Consider the following 19,655-nt stretch of genomic DNA (forward strand, 5'->3'; position numbering starts at 1 on the left):
TTAAACAAGAAACATTTATTTTCATCTCTCCATCAGAACCAGTGGCCTGCTCCTCTCTCCCTTCTCTGCTTTTGTTCTCCACCAACACTGAAGTCATAAAAGACTAGAGGGAGCTGGAGTGTGAGGTCCAGAAACTTGTATGACCCAGGTATTCATTTATTGATTTTTTTTCTCAATTAATTAGTGAGCATTTGCCATGTAACAAGTGCTGAGGATAAAGTGAGCAAGGCAAGCAGGCTTCTGCCCTCACAAAGCTCATATTCTAGTCCTGCATATGTGTGTTGGTGCGGGAAATGTAAACAATATACAAGTAAACAAATGAAAGAATTTCAGATGGAGATAAGTGCTACGAACAAAGTAGAACAAATTATTGTGATAGTGACTAGAGGGGTGTCTGTGGCTATTCTAGTGAAGGAAAACCTCTTTGAGGAGAGACCTGGAGAAGAGCCAAAGAAGAAGCACTCCAGCTAGAGAACCCTGAGTATGCTGTGCTGGGGATACAGAGAGAAGACCTGTTGACTTGACAGTGGGTTAGTAGTCAAGGGGAAATGCATGGTAGACAAAGAGAAAGAGGTAGACAACATGAAGAAATCGATGAGTTTTAATCTGGTCAATTGAGTGACTTAGTATAGTTTCTATTTTTAAAAGAGCATTCAAGCTGTTACCTGTAGAATGGTTTGAAAGGGATAAGAGTAGAACAGGTAAGATGATAGGCAAAATTGTCAGGCACAGTGGCTTGTGAATATAATCTCAGCTACTTGGGAGGCCGAGGCAGGAGGATCACTTTTTGCCAGGAGTTCAAGATGAGCCTGAGCAACACAGCAAGACTCTGTCTCTAAAAAAACACACACAAAAATAGCCAAATGTGGTGGCACGTGCCTTTCATCCCAGCTACTCAGGAAACTGAGGTGGGAGGATCACTTGAACCTAGAAGTTCAAGGCTTCATTGAGCTATGATCACACCACTGCACCCCTGCCTGGGTGACAGAGTGGAGACTGAGAGAAGTGGCTGGATTCGGGATCTGTTCTGGAAGCAGAAGAAACAGGACCTGTTGAGGGACTGGATGTGATGCCCTTGGTAGTGATGGTAAAATGAAAGCAGAAATCAAGGATGGCTTCTTAAGCTGGAGCTGGAACAACCAGGTTGACGGTGGTGCCTTTTTTTTTTTTTTTTTGAGCGGAATGTTGAGAGATGAACAGTTTGAGTGGGAGGTGTGGTAAGTTGGTAGGTCTTTCGTGGGTGTGCTAAATTGGAGATGCCTCTGAGACTCCAGGTAAGGATATGCAGTCAGCATGTGGAAGTACTTTTCTTTGGTGTCTCCAGTCTTAAAGAATTAGCATTCTCTCTAACACTCATATAATAATCCCAGCCTTGATTTGTTTGACCACGTGTTTTATAATATCCCCCCGACCCCCGGAATTTCTGGGACTCCTTGGAGATATATTGATTCCATGGGATCCATCCTAGTTTCTACATTTCACATCTCCCAGCCATCCTGCCCCCACCTCTGCTCAACCCCTTGCCACTACCTGTCTCCCTCTGCCCACCTACTTGGCCCCACGTGGTCATCTTTAAGGGACTGACACATGTTGTCATATCAGTCTTTCCAGAGATTAAGCCATTTGCATTCCTGTTAGCAGAGCAGGATGTGTCCATTTGGCCACATTTTAACCAATTTCAAGCACCATTATTAGCCAGTTAGATAGACGGTAACACATTTCCATTTGCATTGCAAAGATATGCTCGTAAACAGCGGAGTATTCTATGTCTGTAAATAGAAACACACAGAATCAATTCAAATGCCCAGAAACCACATGCAATTATTTGGGAATTTCAGGGTGCAGATAATAACAACCGTTAACATTTGTTGAGATCTCGTTATGTGCCGGGCACTGTGCTAAAGCATTCTGCAGATGTAGTACCTATTATTACAGCATTCTGATAGGGTGGATGTTACGATCAGCCTTCATTTTCCAGATGTGGAAACTGAGGCAAAGGAAAATTAAGTCATTTGTGTAAGGCGCAGAGCTGGAATTCAGATCCCAGGTCTGTCAAATCCAATCCCAGCCAGCCTTCCTTCTGTTGCTCCAAGGAGGAGTCCTACCCAGAACTGTTCCTGGCCCTGTGTGACAGCATTGATAAGACTCCTGGAAATTTGGGTTACTTCCTAGCCTCCACTTTCTACCTTCTCGTTTTCTCCTAATTTTCTCAATCTTTGTTGGGGGTTTCTCCTTGACACCTGGCCAATATAACCCTGCAGGATCTTCACTCAACAAAACATCGCAGTCAGGAGTGGGGCGGGTAATGAAAGCCTCCCACAGGTTTACAGGATGGGGAGGGGACTCCCTGGCAGGTAGACTGCCATCTCCTCCATCTCGCTTTGAGGTAAACTTTGTTCTTTCCTGGTAATAATAATAAGATAAAGTATATTGAGGGCCTGCTGTTTGTGCATGCGCTGTTTTAAGTACTACTAATCCCTACAACTCCCCAATGGGGTACTCACCATGATAGAAATTTTACGTGCATATTGTAAAAAATGTGAATAACAGAGTATCTAAAGACTGCCACTGCTAAGATGGTGGTGTATTCCCTTCCAGTATTTTTGCCTAACATAAGCATTTTTAATATTTTTCTAGAGTGCCATGTCGTACATCCAATAAAGTTAAACTCTGCAAGCAAGAGAGAGAAGAGGAAGGAAAGGAGAGAATCTAAAGTGTGTGATTCTGTTTACCATTCCACAGAGTAAGTGGCTGCCTGGGAGTGAGTGTGAGAAGGGAGTGGGAGGAATCTTCTGTTCTTCCCTTGGACCTCAGTTCCAGGGAACTTTTCAGTGTATAAACATCTTACCATGGACATTCTGGGTTTCAATTTAAAAATATGCACTTTTGGTTTGACATAATCTGTCACTGAAACCAGCTGCTTCAGCTGACGGTCAAACTAAGAGTCAAGGATTAACTGAACAGTTAGGGACACAGTGGCCGTGGCGAAACTTACTGAGAAATGGCCATCTCCCAGGTAGCATTCTGCTAAGGGATTTCAAGGGCATTTTGACTTTTGACTTTTTTACCTGGTGTGCTGACTTGGCGAGCTAACCCCTGGGCAAGATGCCACTCAAGAAGCTACTCTGTTGTTTATAATTAAGACAACAGTTGAGGTGGCCCTGTACTTTGAGGTTTAAACAATAGTGACTTAAGCTCTTTCTCCTGTTTTCTGTGGGAAGTCCAGCTTGCTCACTGAGAGCCCCGCTGTCTCTGGGGCTGACAGTCCTGTGATTTGTTCTGGCTCCAGATGTCCACCCCCGAGGAGCTCTGAATTCATGGTCTCACATGAAGGGACGGCACCCTGCTCTCCCTATGCAAGTCACTGAGCTTCATGTCAAACTTGGCCTCTGTGTTTTGTTCCCACCAGGCCCTTCTCCCAAGAAAGGTACACGTGGCAAACTTTACTCAGTGTGGGGACTCAGGAGGGATTTTTAAAAAATCATAAAAATGCCAAGTTTAAAATTAGATCATATTAGTGTTTCTTTCCTTAGAAGGAAGAAAAAAAGTTTAAAAATTAAAAGAAGAGATAAAATTAGATCTTATATATCTCTCTCCTAAAAAGTCCCTTAACAGCCTTGCTGTAGGGGATGTTGTTCTCACTGACCACTTTTCTTGGAAGATTCCAGCCTTCTACCTTGTTGTTTGCCTTCTCTGTCCATAAAACATTCAAATTCTCTCATTTATCCTAGAAGGCAATTTAGATCTACAGCCCCTACACAGTCCTAGACCTCTTTTCTGTATCTACTATTAAGTACCACTCACACCAAGGGTCACCCACTCTGAGTTTCAATCATTATTAATGAAGAAGAGAAAGTGGAGGCTTAGAAATTCCCATATTTTCTTCATGTCTCTCCACCAGTCTGCAAGTGAAATAGAGTCTGATAGAGATTTATTTTCTCATTGATATTAACTATGCTTCTCCTCTTAGAAGACAGAGGCATCTGCAGTCAGTGTCAAATATTTCCCACCCCACCATATATATATGAAATACATGGATTATGTTCTGTGGACAATTTGGTATCTTGTTTGTTTCAGTTACTATTGCTGCATAACAAATCATTCCAAACTTACAGGTTAATCAACAACAATTTATTGTGTCCACAGATTCTGCAGATCAGGGATTTGAGAGGATCATGGTATAATCACTTGTTTCTGTTCCATGATGTCTGGGGCCTCAAATGGGGAGATACAGAGGTTGGGGATGGCTTCGTGGATGAGGGCTAGAATTATTAAGAGGATTATCGCTTACATGCCTGGCAGTTGATGTAAGTCATCAGCTGAAATGTCAGCTGGGGACATCCACTGAAACACCTACTCATGGCCTGTCCACATGGTGCCTTGGGCCTCATCACAGCATGGTGCCTGGGTCCCAAGAGTGAGCATCTCAAGAGAGCAAGATGAAAGTGTATGGCATTTTAATGAGTCAGCCTTGAAAGTCACATAATGTTAGTTCTGCACTATTCTTGGTCGAGGCAGACACTAAGATCTGCCCAGCTTCAAGGGGAGGTGACAAAGACCCCATCATTTGATAGGAGAATTGTCAAGGTCACATTGTAATGAGAGCCTGTGATATGGGTGATGGTGTTTCTGCCATGTTGGAAAATGCAACCTGCTACACTGGTCTTTTCATTTAACGTATCATACCATTAAAATAATCCATCAACTCTGTGAATACATCCGTAGAACTTATTCATTTACTAATTCTTTAGTATAGGACTTTTCTCATCACTTCTCCATAAGAGAGAAGAAGGAGGTATGGGTATTTTCCTTCCCTAAAACCAAGAGAGAGAGGCACAAAGAGAATTATTTGACAAGTGGGATTCCTATTACTCCAGTGTCGACTCCACTAATTTGGGGTCTGTTATCTTTCCTTTGATGGCTTTTGAGTCTTGTACCAGCAGGAGCACCTGATGCTGCTTAGGACATGGATATAGGGGTCTGTGACTTCTCAAGTGTGTCAAGGACACATACCTTTCCCCTGGGTCAAGGGAACACCTTGGAAAGTGGGACTTGAGCTGTTCTGCCATTATTCCCCAAGTGGGTTGCCCACTGGATGAGATGCCCCTGGCAGAAGGAAAGTGTTGGGAAGACTGTGGTTGGGGAGGAAAAGGAAAGGAAGCAGCTGGAGCTCTAGCCAGGCCATCCATTTAGGTGAATATGCAGGGGATGGCCCTACAACATTCTCCAAAGAACCCAATGAATGAGCCCCATGAAGGAGCCACACGGCAGGAGTCAAAGCCCAGTCTGCATTATCCAGGAACCAGTAACCACTGAAATAAAAAGGATCAGCTCCTCATCATAAGCAGCTAAATGAGGAGACATCTCTGCCCTTCCCTCTTTCCATCCTGCCCTAACATCAGAGGGCATGTGCATAGGAGATGGCATGGTGAGAAGAGACCATACTCTTTCCCCCACAACCTTTAAGCAGCTTAGAAACTCAAGTCTAGGTTTGTTTATGTGTTTAGGCGTCACGAGGAAAAGAGAGTCATTATTTGAAAACAAGTTTCAAGTTTCTAAATGTATGGAACTGAGTCCTACAGAAACAAAAATGTCACCGAATAACCCTAAATAACTGGAAATAAATGGAATTGCACTAAGATGATGTCAAGCACCATTAAAGAGGATTTGAGAACACACAGTTTGTGGCAATTTTGTGTTTGAAACAGTGGTAAGCTGAGACTCCTTGATAAACTAGGTACAATTGTAGTTATTGGGTATCAGCCTTTAAAAGACTTAATTCTTAGCCAAAATGCCCTTCCAGAAAGGCTGTGCTCTTCCCAGCTCCTTGAGGATGCCCACTTCACAGGATGACATTTATTCAGGCCTGGAGAGGTGCAATCTCATTATGTGGGTCATTAAAGGAAACGCATTAAAGGCAACAAAGGGAATGTCGCCAAAAGACTTTGTAGCAAGTTACGTGGAAGTGAGCAAGAGAACAGGACTGCCTCACTTACCTCTTGGGGGTGGCGAAGGATTATGTTTAGGTGGGGTGTATGAGTGTCTGGCTTTTTTTACCCACATTGACGGCCAAATTCTTCTCCCCTTCTGATTCCCTTTGAGAATCCACTTCCACTACCTGCTTCTTGCTGCAAACTGGGAGTGTAAAAAGGTGTAAAATCATACAGTCTAGGGTGTCACCCGAATTGCCCTCACATACAGCATAGCTGTGTGTGTAGAGCAGAAAGAGGTAGGGAGGGAAAGTCATGCTGAGCTCAGACTGAGAGAGAAGAGGGAATCAGAAAGATGGGCCATTTGAAAGCAAAACTGCCTTGAATTCTCTAAGAGGCTCTGTCTTGCAAACAAGAAGAGGAAGATAGGGTGAGAGGGGATGTTAGTTTTTAGCAACTGTTTTAAAACTGACAACAGAGGAAGAGAGACCAGAACCACAAAGTTAACATCTGCAACTTAGGCATCTTTTGATTTTTTTTAAAAAGTCCCCAATCTTAGGAGGGGCTGTCCTTGGGTGAAGGGTTCTGTTTTGAACTGGAGGGAGATCTGGGTGAAGCATGGATGAAGTATATATTCCCTTCCTCAAATCACTCTCCATCTGCATCACCTGATGTTGGAAATCCCCAGGGTTAGCTTTTTAAAATTTTTGGCTACATTATGAAGTTCATTTAATGCTTTCCACAATGGCATCTCAATTTACAGGTGAGCTAACTGAGGCTTGGAACAGTTAAGGCAATTAGTGCAAGCCTGTGCAGCTGGTGAAGCACATAGCCCCAGATTTGGACCTAGATCTGTCTGATTCTAAATTCTTTCTATCACATCAGTGGCCCCAGCAGATGCTCAGTCCTTTAGATTAAGTACCCTCTCCATCAACTGCGTTACACAGTTTCTTAAGCAAATAGCATGGAGGCTCAGACTATGGGCTTTGGAGTCAATAGGGCTTGAATTTAAATTTTGACTCCAGCCTTGATCGTTTGTGTGACTTTGGGCACACAACTCGAAGTCTACTCAAAAAAACTGTGAGGAGGATGTCCAGCAAAGCTGTGGTAAACGCTCTACTAGATTATTGTTATTGTTATTATTATTTTGAGATGGGGACTCTCTCTGTTGCCCAAGCTGGAGTGCAGTGACACGACCTTGGCTCACTGCAGCCTCAACCTCCTGGGCTCAAGTCATTCTCCTACCTCAGCCTCCCAAGTAGCTGGGATGACAGGTGCATGCCACCATGCCTGGCTAATTTTTTTTTTTTTTTTTTAAATAGAGATGGAGTTTCACTATGTTGCCCAGGCTAGTCTCAAATTCCTGGCCTCAAGAATCGATCCTCTCACCTAAGCCTCCTAAAGTCCTGGGATTACAAGTGTGAGCCACCACGTCTGGCCTATTGTTAAATTTTAAAAAGTTGTTGTCTCTCTTCGAGCCATGTGTGTGTGATGATAGAACAGGAGGGGGACAGATAACAATGATCAGAACACTAGCTAATACTTTTTGAGCACTTAGGACGCATCAGACACTGTGCGAAGTGTTTTCCATGGTACTATCTTAATCTTCCTAACAATTCAACGATATGTACCATTAGTCAACCTCAATGTGTAAATAAAAAGCACATCCAGCTACAAGTAGAGGAGCCAGGATCTGGATCTAGGTGGGTGAACTCTGGAGCCTGGGCTCACACCAGGAGGTAAGCTTGCAGGGGCCCTGTGGGACTTTGGGAGCAGATGGTGATGCTTAAGGAGGGTTGAGTAGGAGGCTGTGGTCCTGGGGTCAGTGTGTGGGTTTTGGGCATTGGAGGGTAGGGAAGAAGGTGACAAGAACAGGGTGAGAAAAGGTAACCATGGAGTGGGGATTTGGACATTTGAAACAGTTGTCACCTATAGGACGATGTGTTAGTCCGTTCTTGCACTGGTATAAAGGCACACCTGAGACTGGGCTATTTATAAAGAAAGGAAGTTTAATTGGCTCACAGTTCTGCAGGCTGTACAGGAAGCAAAGCAGCTTCTGCTTCTGGGAAGGCCTTTGGAAGCTTCCAATCGTGACAGAGGGCAAAGGGGGAGTGAGGTGTTTCATGGAGCAGGAGCAGGAGCAAAATAGAGTGAGGGGAGGAGGTGCTGCATGCTTTTAAACAAACAGATCTTGTGAAAGCTCACTCACTCTCATGAGAACGTCACCAAGGGGATGGTGCTAAACCATTCATGAGAAACTGCTCCCGTGATCCAGTCACCTCCCATCAGGCCCCACCTTCAACACTGGAGATAACAACTCAACCTGAGATTTGTGGGGACACAGATCCAAACCATATCAGATGGTTTCTAGGGAAAGGCATTTGGATCTGAATCCCAAAGGTGAATCACAGACTGTCAGGGCTGGGAGTTCCTTAGACATGGTCTAGTCTGATGGCCTTTTAAACCGTACCCATGGAAGCTTAGTAGAGTCCTTCAAGGGTGCCAATGGATAGAGGCAGTGGGAGGGAGGCTGAGCAAAGGGGTCTTCAAGACCTTCTGGTTTGCGTCAACCAAAGTCATTCCATTTCTCTTTTTACCCTTTTTGTTGTTGTCATTGAGGTACAACTTATGTATAATAAAGCACGTGAATCTCAATTCATGTGATGAGGCTGGACACGGTGGTGCATGCCTGTAATCCCAGCACTTTGGGAAGCTGAGGTGGGCAGATAGCTTGAGCTCAGGAGTTCAAGACCAGTCTAGGCAACATGGTGAAAACTCATCTCTACAAGAAATACAAAAATTAGCTGGGCATGGTGGCTCATGCCTGTAGTCTCAGCTACTCAGGAGGCTGAGGTGGGTGGATCGCTTGAGCCCGTGAGGTTGAGGCTGCGGTGAGCTTTGATTGTGTCACTGCACTCCAGCCTGGATGACAGAGTGAGGCCCTGTCTCAAAAGATACATGAGATAAAATAAAATAAAGCCTGATGAGTTGCTATAAACTTATGCATCCATGTAACCACAGATCAAGAATCTTTCCGGAGTCCCAGTAAGCTCTCTCTGGTTCTTTCCCATCAGTGCTCTCATGAAAGAGAACCACCATTTTCATATTATCTATTTTTGAATTCATATAAATGGAATTATAGAGCATGCATTCATTGTGTCTAACTTCTTTTGTTCAAAATGATGTCTGGGAGATTCATCCGTTTTCTTGCCTGTAGGAGCAGTCCACTCTTTTTCATTGCTATGTAGTGTTCTGTTGTGTGACTATACCAGAATTTATTTAGCTTTTCTGCTTTTGATGGGCGTTCGGGTTGTTTCCACATTTTGGTGTTGTGAACATAGCTGCTATGAACACTCTTGCACAGGCTTTTTGGGGAAAAAATGAACATATTTCTGTTGGGTGTATACCCAGAGTGGTATTGCAGGGTTACTGGGTGGTTGCATGTTTAGCTTTGGTTGGTAGGGAAGCTATATTTTTGAACAGATGTTTCATACAGTAGGAATCCTCATATAAGATTTTGCCTGGAGAAAGGGTATGATTGCTTACATTTTTCTTTAAATGGAAAAAGTTTCAATTCCTTTAGTGCAATCTTCTGCATTTACAGATGGTGAAACTGACACTCAGAGAGGAAAGTGATTTGCTCAGACTCAAACTGCGGTAAAGCCACAGCCAGATCACTAGACTGAACATTTCATATTGACTTTCAAACTCTATGAAACGGATCCTAAATATCACTCAAACTGGTTGCTGGTCAGATGTGGACAGAAAACCATAATTAGAGTCAGAAGCCTTGGGTTCAGTCTCCAAAACTCACACTAACAAATGTGTGAGTCAGGGTGAGGTACTGCTGTGGACTGCCATCTCCCTAGCAGGGAAGTGGATGTACTTGCTTCACAGCATTGCTGGATGGAAGGAGGTAATGATGGGGAGACGTTTGATAGCTGGGAAGCTCTTAGCAAATTGTTATTATCATTATCAAGATGTATTCTAAGGGGATGCTTGGGCAAACATGCTGTTTTCTTGCAGTATGAATGTTTATAATAATTCACTATGTTCTGTTTTATATTTTAGCCTGAGTTAATAGTTTTTAATGAACATTTCTTCCTCCTCATTAAAGAGCTAGTGTGGCAGTCAGTATTTTCCAGAGATAGCCACACCAACATATAGCCCATCCTCCACGCTGCTCTTACACTGGGGACATTTTTATAATGAGACACACCTGCATTGAAGCCGGGGTCTCTGTTCCCTCCCCTTGAACCTGGGCAGGCTTTTGTAACTGCCTCGACTCACTGAAAGTCCAGAAATGGCAGTGTGCAAGGAGGAATGCAGAGTTAGAAAGGAAAAGTCTAGCTTTTGGGGTGTTTCCTGTAGAGAACAGAAACTCTCCCTGGGAGGAGACAGTGCCGTGGCTTTTACTTTTCTGGTTTTACACTGTGGCCCTATTCACTTTTCAGATTTCTTCATTAAAACTTGCCCCCAAAGAGGAAAGCCTGTGTCTAGCAAACACTCCGAGAAGTTAAAGCTGAGGTGAGAACTGAGTGCTCCATAGCTTCCAATTCAGGCAGAGTTTTAGTCATTTTGGGGGAGCCTGTTGACTCTGGGAGAAAGGCCTAGAGCTCAGATTCTCCTGGGGTTTTGGGGCTGGGAACAGGAGCTTTGAGTGACAGTACATAGAGGAATAGTGACAGCTTCCCTTTGCCTGAGGGGCAGATGGACTCCTAGCGCCCAGAACCCTAGAGGCAGAATGGTGCCCATGGGGGTGAGTGGTCGAGAGGGACACAGACAGATCTGGATTTGTGCCCCTTGACGTCCCCTCCCTGAGAGTTACAGATTTCTAAGAAAGAAGGTCCTCACCACAGTTCTAAAAATAATAACTCTCTTGGCTGGGCACAGTGGCTCACACCTGTAATCCCAGCACTTTGGGAGGCTGAGGTGGGAGGTTTGCTTGAGCCCAGGAGTTGGAGACCAGCCTGGGAAACACAGTGAGATCCTGTCTCTACAAAAAATACAAAAGACTTAGCCAAGCGTGGTGGCTCCCACCTGTAGTCCCAGCTACTCAGAAGGCTGAGGCAGGATGACTGCTTGAGCCCAGGAGTTGAAGGTTACAGTGAGCTATGACCACACAACTGCCCTTCAGCCTGGGCAACAGAGAGAGACCATGTCTCAAATACATACATTCAACACATACATACATGCCTTATATGTGTAAATCACTTTACATACTGGGAGGCAGGTCCATGCATGTGACTTTTTTTTATTTTTCCAATGACCCTGTAAATAAGCCAGAGAATGTGTCGTCGTCATCATCATCTTAATGTTATGTTTAAAGAAACTGAGAGGGTGAATAAAGGCTTCACCCAAGTTCACACAGGAGTAGGTGGAAATGCTAGTGGGAAAACCAGGTATTCTGGCTTCGTGAGTTTTCTTTCATTGCACTGCATACTTGATCCATGGAGGAGCAGGAGTTTGGGGCACACAGCAGATCAATGGCACAGCTAACTTGGGGGAGAGGCATTTTCACCCCTGAGATTGCCCCCAGAAGGTAGCTGTCTCTTTGGCTGGCAGCATGGTGTTGATTCTATGTGAGAATAAAGTGTCCTGGGCTGGCCACCTCTGCCCCACCTTTGTCCCCCTACCTCCACCACCCCATGACTCCCCATTCCCTATCAGAAAAGAACCATTCTATCAGTCATTTACACCTTCGTTAGAATTTAAGGACTTATGCTTTCTCTCTTAGCCATATTTGCATTTAAATCTTATCTCTTATTATGATTTTCGTCTCCAGGAAAAAATGGTTTGTGGCATCAGTAAGCTGATAGAAGAGTGTTATCTCAGGGGCAGGGTGGGAGTGAATGGGAGAGATTTTATAGACATCCTCCTCCTGTGTCAGCAGATCCCAGCTACTTGAATCACAGAAAGTCACTTATCAAATATCTGAGTGCTGGATGCCTGGGACAGAGTGATAATAGAATATGGTCCATCCAGGTGCTGGGATACAGCTTGAAGAGAGTGCAGTTCACGGCAGGGGCCACAGACTGGTGGAGGAGACAGGCAAGGAAGCAAGTAATTATGATCTGCTAAGTGCTACTATAGATATAAGTGTTCAGGGTGCCCTGGGAGCATGAAGGAACTGGGGTCGGAATGGGGGTGGAGGTGATGTCATTTGATGGAATCTGGAAAGGTGATAGAATTTCCCTTTATTGAATATCTTAGTCCAGGTACTCTCGACAAGCAAATCTGAGGGATCGTGTGCTCAAACCAGGGCGGGAGTGCGACCTCAGGGAAGAAGGCGCTAGGGAAAGTGCGTGCAGTGGTGAAGGAGGAGAGTAATGTGAAGGAATGCATTCTTGTTGTGACCACGGTTCTGCAGCAGCCCTGTAGGTTGCTCCATCCTGCTGGACAGTCCCAAAGAGGTCTTACGGACCTCTGCCCCCTGAGCAGGGCTCTACAGGAGGGCAAACACCTCTTCTGCTTCTTTCCCATTTTGAGGCCCCCAATAGCTAAGCTTGCTCCATGGGGCGTCATCTCTTGTGCATTTCTAGTTTGAGTCATATGCCCTGCAGCTGGCAAGTCTGGGGGTGATGGGAGCTGCCAGAGGTGGCCGGTGTCAACCATAAGGGCAAACATAGATCTAGCGGCCGAGATGCCAGCAGAGAAAATCCAAGGTAGCCTATAAAAGGAGCCTCTTTGAGATGTCAGAGCATTTGTACACAGTGGATTGTCGAATCCTCACAATGACCCTGTGTTGTTCATTAAATTGTGCACCCGAAAAAGATAGGTTGAAGTCCTAACCCCTGGTACCTGTGAATGTGACCCCATTTAGAAACAGGGTCTTTGCAGATGTAATCAAGATGTGATTTAAGATGAGGTCATACTGGAGTAGGGCAGGCCTTTAATCTGATATGGATGTTATCCTTTAAGAAGAGAAGAGATACAGAGACAGGTGCACGTAGAGAGGAGAATGCCACATGAGGACACAGACGCACAGGTGAATGCTCTGTGATGATGGAGACAGAGACCGCAGGGGCGCATCTACAAGCCAAGGAATGCCAAGGACTTCTGGAAACACCAGAAGCTAAGAGAACGGTGTGAAATGGGTTCTCTGCAAGCCTCTAGAGAGAGCGTGGCCCTGCCAACACCTTGATTTTGGACTTTTGGTTTTAGAAGTGTCAGATAATACATTTCTGTTATTTTAAGCACCCCCGCCCTTTATGGTACTTTGTAACGGCAGCCCTAGGAAATCGAACGAAACAAGGCTCTTGCTCACTTTTTCACAGCTAATAATTAGAAGAGCTGGGGTCTGAAGCCAGGTTTGCCTATTGCCTAGATTTGATTCGAAAAACAGTGAAGGCTTCGCAGGGGTGGGATTGGGGAGACCAAAGCGTGTTCATGTCTGTGGGTAAATTGTAGGTGTATATATTTATTAGGTACATGAGATATTTTGATACAGGCGTGCAATGCATAACAATCACATCAGGGTAAATGGAGTATCCATCACCTCAAACATTTATCTTTTGTGTTGAAATAATCCATTTCTACTCTATAGTTATTTAAAAATGAACAATTATTATTATTATTATTATTTTACTATAGTCACTCTGTTGTGCTAGCAAATACTAGGTCTTATTTATTCTTTCTATTTTTTTGTACCCATTAACCATCTCCGCTGACTACCCTTCCCAGCCTCTGGTAATCATCCTTCTACCTCTCTCTCCATGAGTTCAATTGTTTTCTTTCTTAGCTCCCACAGATAAGTGAGAACATGTGATGTGTGTCTTTCTGTATCTGGCTTGTTTCGGTTAACATGATGACCTCTGGTTCCTTCCATGTTGTTGGAAATGACGGGACCTCGTTCTTTTTTTATGGCTGAATAGCTGTCTATTGTGTGTATGTACCACATTTTCTTTATCCATTCATCTGTTTTTTTTTTTGTCTTTTTTTTTTAATTTATTTATTATTATTATACTTTAAGTTGTAGGGTACATGTGCATAACGTGTAGGTTTGTTACATATGTATACTTGTGCCATGTTGGTGTGCTGCACCCATCAACTCGTCATTTACATCAGGTATAACTCCCAATGCAATCCCTCCCCCCTCCCCCCTCCCCATGATAGGCCCCGGTGTGTGATGTTCCCCTTCCTGAGTCCAAGTGATCTCATTGTTCAGTTCCCACCTATGAGTGAGAACATGCGGTGTTTGGTTTTCTGTTCTTGTGATAGTTTGCTAAGAATGATGGTTTCCAGCTGCATCCATGTCCCTACAAAGGACACAAACTCATCCTTTTTTATGGCTGCATAGTATTCCATCATGTATATGTGCCACATTTTCTTAATCCAATCTGTCACTGATGGACATTTGGGTTGATTCCAAGTCTTTGCTATTGTGAATAGTGCTGCAATAAACATACATGTGCATGTGTCTTTATAGCAGCATAATTTATAATCCTTTGGGTATATACCCAGTAATGCGATGGCTGGGTCATATGGTACATCTAGTTCTAGATCCTTGAGGAATCGCCATACTGTTTTCCATAATGGTTGAACTAGTTTACAATCCCACCAACAGTGTAAAAGTGTTCCTATTTCTCCACATCCTCTCCAGCACCTGTTGTTTCCTGACTTTTTAATGATCGCCATTCTAACTGGTGTGAGATGGTATCTCATTGTGGTTTTGATTTGCATTTCTCTGATGGCCAGTGATGATGAGCATTTTTTCATGTGTCTGTTGGCTGTATGAACGTCTTCTTTTGAGAAATGTCTGTTCATATCCTTTGCCCACTTTTTGATGGGGCTGTTTGTTTTTTTCTCATAAATTTGTTTGAGTTCTTTGTAGGTTCTGGATATTAGCCCTTTGTCAGATGAGTAGATTGCAAAAATTTTCTCCCATTCTGTAGGTTGCCTGTTCACTCTGATGGTAGTTTCTTTTGCTGTGCAGAAGCTCTTTAGTTTAATTAGATCCCATTTGTCAATTTTGGCTTTTGCTGCTGTTGCTTTTGGTGTTTTAGACATGAAGTCTTTGCCCATGCCTATGTCCTGAATGGTACTACCTAGGTTTTCCTCTAGGATTTTTATGGTATTAGGTCTAACATTTAAGTCTCTAATCCATCTTGAATTAATTTTCGTATAAGGAGTAAGGAAAGGATCCAGTTTCAGCTTTCTACTTATGGCTAGCCAATTTTCCCAGCACCATTTATTAAATAGGGAATCCTTTTGTTATTTCTTGTTTCTCTCAGGTTTGTCAAAGATCAGATGGCTGTAGATGTGTGGTATTATTTCTGAGGACTCTGTTCTGTTCCATTGGTCTATATCTCTGTTTTGGTACCAGTACCATGCTGTTTTGGTTACTGTAGCCTTGTAGTATAGTTTGAAGTCAGGTAGCGTGATGCCTCCAGCTTTGTTCTTTTGACTTAGGATTGTCTTGGAGATGTGGGCTCTTTTTTCGTTCCATATGAACTTTAAAGCAGTTTTTTCCAATTCTGTGAAGAAACTCATTGGTAGCTTGATGGGGATGGCATTGAATCTATAAATTACCTTGGGCAGTATGGCCATTTTCACGATATTGATTCTTCCTATCCATGAGCATGGTATGTTCTTCCATTCGTTTGTGTCCTCTTTTATATCACTGAGCAGTGGTTTGTAGTTCTCCTTGAAGAGGTCCTTTACATCCCTTGTAAGTTGGATTCCTAGGTATTTGATTCTCTTTGAAGCAATTGTGAATGGAAGTTCATTCCTGATTTGGCTCTCTGTTTGTCTGTTACTGGTGTATAAGAATGCTTGTGATTTTTGCACATTAATTTTGTATCCTGAGACTTTGCTGAAGTTGCTTATCAGCTTAAGGAGATTTTGGGCTGAGACAATGGGGTTTTCTAAATATACAATCATGTCATCTGCAAACAGGGACAATTTGACTTCTTCTTTTCCTAACTGAATACCCTTGATTTCTTTCTCTTGCCTAATTGCCCTAGCCAGAACTTCCAACACTATGTTGAATAGGAGTGGTGAGAGAGGGCATCCCTGTCTTGTGCCAGTTTTCAAAGGGAATTTTTCCAGTTTTTGCCCATTCAGTATGATATTGGCTTTGGGTTTGTCATAAATAGCTCTTATTATTTTGAGGTACGTTCCATCAATACCGAATTTATTGAGCGTTTTTAGCATGAAGGGCTGTTGAATTTTGTCAAAAGCCTTTTCTGCATCTATTGAGATAATCATGTGGTTCTTGTCTTTGGTTCTGTTTATATGCTGGATTATGTTTATTGATTTACGAATGTTGAACCAGCCTTGCATCCCAGGGATGAAGCCCACTTGATCATGGTGGATAAGCTTTTTGATGTGTTGCTGAATCCGGTTTGCCAGTATTTTATTGAGGATTTTTGCATCGATGTTCATCAGGGATATTGGTCTAAAGTTCTCTTTTTTTGTTGTGTCTCTGCCAGGCTTTGGTATCAGGATGATGTTGGCCTCATAAAATGAGTTAGGGAGGATTCCCTCTTTTTCTATTGATTGGAATAGTTTCAGAAGGAATGGTACCAACTCCTCCTTATACCTCTGGTAGAATTCAGCTGTGAATCCATCTGGTCCTGGACTTTTTTTGGTTGGTAGGCTATTAATTATTGCCTCAATTTCAGAGCCTGCTATTGGTCTATTCAGGGATTCAACTTCTTCCTGGTTTAGTCTTGGAAGTGTGTAAGTGTCCAGGAAATTATCCATTTCTTCTAGATTTTCCAGTTTATTTGCGTAGAGGTGTTTATAGTATTCTCTGATGGTAGTTTGTATTTCTGTGGGATCGGTGGTGATATCCCCTTTATCATTTTTAATTGCGTCGATTTGATTCTTCTCTCTTTTCTTCTTTATTAGTCTTGCTAGTGGTCTGTCAATTTTGTTGATCTTTTCAAAAAACCAACTCCTGGATTCATTGATTTTTTGGAGGATTTTTTGTGTCTCTATCTCCTTCAGTTCTGCTCTGATCTTAGTTATTTCTTGCCTTCTGCTAGCTTTCGAATGTGTTTGCTCTTGCTTCTCTAGTTCTTTTAATTGCGATGTTAGAGTGTCAATTTTAGATCTTTCCTGCTTTCTCTTGTGGGCATTTAGTGCTATAAATTTCCCTCTACACACTGCTTTAAATGTGTCCCAGAGATTCTGGTATGTTGTATCTTTGTTCTCATTGGTTTCAAAGAACATCTTTATTTCTGCCTTCATTTTGTTATGTACCCAGTAGTCATTCAGGAGCAGGTTGTTCAGTTTCCATGTAGTTGAGCGGTTTTGATTGAGTTTCGTAGTCCTGAGTTCTAGTTTGATTGCACTGTGGTCTGAGAGACAGTTTGTTATAATTTCTGTTCTTGTACATTTGCTGAGGAGTGCTTTACTTCCAATTACGTGGTCAATTTTGGAGTAAGTACGATGTGGTGCTGAGAAGAATGTATATTCTGTTGATTTGGGGTGGAGAGTTCTATAGATGTCTATTAGGTCTGCTTGCTGCAGAGATGAGTTCAATTCCTGGATATCCTTGTTAACTTTCTGTCTCGTTGATCTGTCTAATGTTGACAGTGGAGTGTTGAAGTCTCCCATTATTATTGTATGGGAGTCTAAGTCTCTTTGTAAGTCTCTAAGGACTTGCTTTATGAATCTGGGTGCTCCTGTATTGGGTGCATATATATTTAGGATAGTTAGCTCTTCCTGTTGAATTGATCCCTTTACCATTATGTAATGGCCTTCTTTGTCTCTTTTGATCTTTGATGGTTTAAAGTCTGTTTTATCAGAGACTAGTATTGCAACCCCCGCTTTTTTTTGTTCTCCATTTGCTTGGTAAATCTTCCTCCATCCCTTTATTTTGAGCCTATGTATGTCTCTGCGTATGAGATGGGTCTCCTGAATACAGCAGACTGATGGGTCTTGACTCCTTATCCAGTTTGCCAGTCTGTGTCTTTTAATTGGAGCATTTAGTCCATTTACATTTAAGGTTAAGATTGTTATGTGTGAACTTGATCCTGCCATTATGATATTAACTGGTTATTTTGCTCATTAGTTGATGCAGTTTCTTCCTAGCCTCGATGGTCTTTACATTTTGGCATGTTTTTGCAATGGCTGGTACCGGTTGTTCCTTTCCATGTTTAGTGCTTCCTTCAGGGTCTCTTGTAAGGCAGGCCTGGTGGTGACAAAATCTCTAAGCATTTGCTTATCTGTAAAGGATTTTATTTCTCCTTCACTTATGAAACTTAGTTTGGCTGGATATGAAATTCTGGGTTTAAAATTCTTTTCTTTAAGAATGTTGAATATTGGCCCCCACTCTCTTCTGGCTTGGAGAGTTTCTGCCGAGAGATCTGCTGTTAGTCTGATGGGCTTCCCTTTGTGGGTAACGCAACCTTTCTCTCTGGCTGCCCTTAAGATTTTTTCCTTCATTTCAACTTTGGTGAATCTGGCAATTATGTGTCTTGGAGTTGCTCTTCTCGAGGAGTATCTTTGTGGCGTTCTCTGTATTTCCTGGATTTGAATGTTGGCCTGCCCTACTAGGTTGGGGAAGTTCTCCTGGATGATATCCTGAAGAGTGTTTTCCAACTTGGTTCCATCTTCCCCTTCACTTTCAGGCACCCCAATCAGACGTAGATTTGGTCTTTTTACATAATCCCATACTTCTTGCAGGCTTTGTTCATTTCTTTTTCTTCTTTTTTCTTTTGGTTTCTCTTCTCACTTCATTTCATTCATTTGATCCTCAGTCGCTGATACTCTTTCTTCCAGTTGATCGAGTCGGTTACTGAAGCTCGTGCATTTGTCACGTATTTCTCGTGTCATGGTTTTCATCTCTTTCATTTCGTTTATGACCTTCTCTGCATTAATTACTCTAGCCATCAATTCTTCCACTTTTTTTTCAAGATTTTTAGTTTCTTTGCGCTGGGTACGTAATTCCTCCTTTAGCTCTGAGAAATTTGATGGACTGAAGCCTTCTTCTCTCACCATTCATCTGTTAATGGACACTTAGGTTGCTTCTAAATCTTGGCTATTATGCATAGTGTGCTGCAAGAAGCATAGAAGTGAAAGTATCTCTTCAATATACCGATTAAAGTGAAAAATTTAATAAACTAGATACTGCTCCCTCACACACACAAGAGAGCAGCTCTGTCCAATACAGAGACCTTGTGGCTACTGAGTGCCTGAACTGTGGCCGGTCTACACTGAAAGGGGCTGTGTGTGAAAAATACACACTGGGTTTAGAAGACCTAGCACAGAAAAGAATGTACAGTATCCAATTACTAATTTTTAATATTGATGACATATCAGAATGATTATATTTTGGATACACTGGGCTAAATAAAATATATCATTAAGCTTCCTTGCACCTTTTTAAAAAAGCAGCCACAAGAAAATCATAGTCACATATGTGCCCGTGGGATTTCTATTGAACAGCACTGCTCTGGAATGTGAGTTCTCTGAAGGTAGGTACCACCATCTCTGTGCTGGCTCTGACTGTGGGTCTAAGAGCCAGAGCAGGGCCTGACATGCAAGAATTTCTCAACACATAATTGTGGATAATTAAATGAATGAATAAACGAATGACCAAATCCAATCCAACCCTGAATCTGCTCGTCTGGTCCCTGTGAACATAAGATTGGATGTAATTTTCACCTTGCCTTGTCTCTCTGGACAGTTATTCAATGACTCTGAGGCTTACCAAGAGAATGCATGCTGCCCAGTGCCAGCTAATGGAGAGGCTGGATGTGTGGTGGAATCTGG

The 19,655-nt window shown here is 42.8% G+C and overlaps 2 protein-coding genes across 5 annotated transcripts in view; one reads left to right on the forward strand and one right to left on the reverse strand.

Annotated features, from left to right (window-relative positions):
- RNF145 (ring finger protein 145) overlaps positions 1-19,655 on the reverse strand; it is a 347,885-nt gene that overhangs the window by 249,563 nt on the left and 78,667 nt on the right. The gene's annotated exons all lie outside the window — the stretch shown is intronic.
- LOC106999016 (uncharacterized) overlaps positions 1-19,655 on the forward strand; it is a 252,474-nt gene that overhangs the window by 73,877 nt on the left and 158,942 nt on the right. For all 4 annotated transcript variants that reach the window (XR_013394982.1, XR_013394981.1, XR_013394983.1 and 1 more), the window contains one exon: positions 2,638-2,743. Coding sequence is in view for 1 of the 4 variants with exons in the window: in XM_077937409.1 (XP_077793535.1) it covers positions 2,638-2,743 (106 nt within the window). In the remaining 3 variants the exon portion in view is untranslated. The remainder of the gene's footprint in view (positions 1-2,637; positions 2,744-19,655) is intronic.

This window comes from Macaca mulatta, chromosome 6 (genome assembly GCF_049350105.2).
Source record: "Macaca mulatta isolate MMU2019108-1 chromosome 6, T2T-MMU8v2.0, whole genome shotgun sequence".
In the NCBI taxonomy this organism is placed as follows: domain Eukaryota; kingdom Metazoa; phylum Chordata; class Mammalia; order Primates; family Cercopithecidae; genus Macaca; species Macaca mulatta.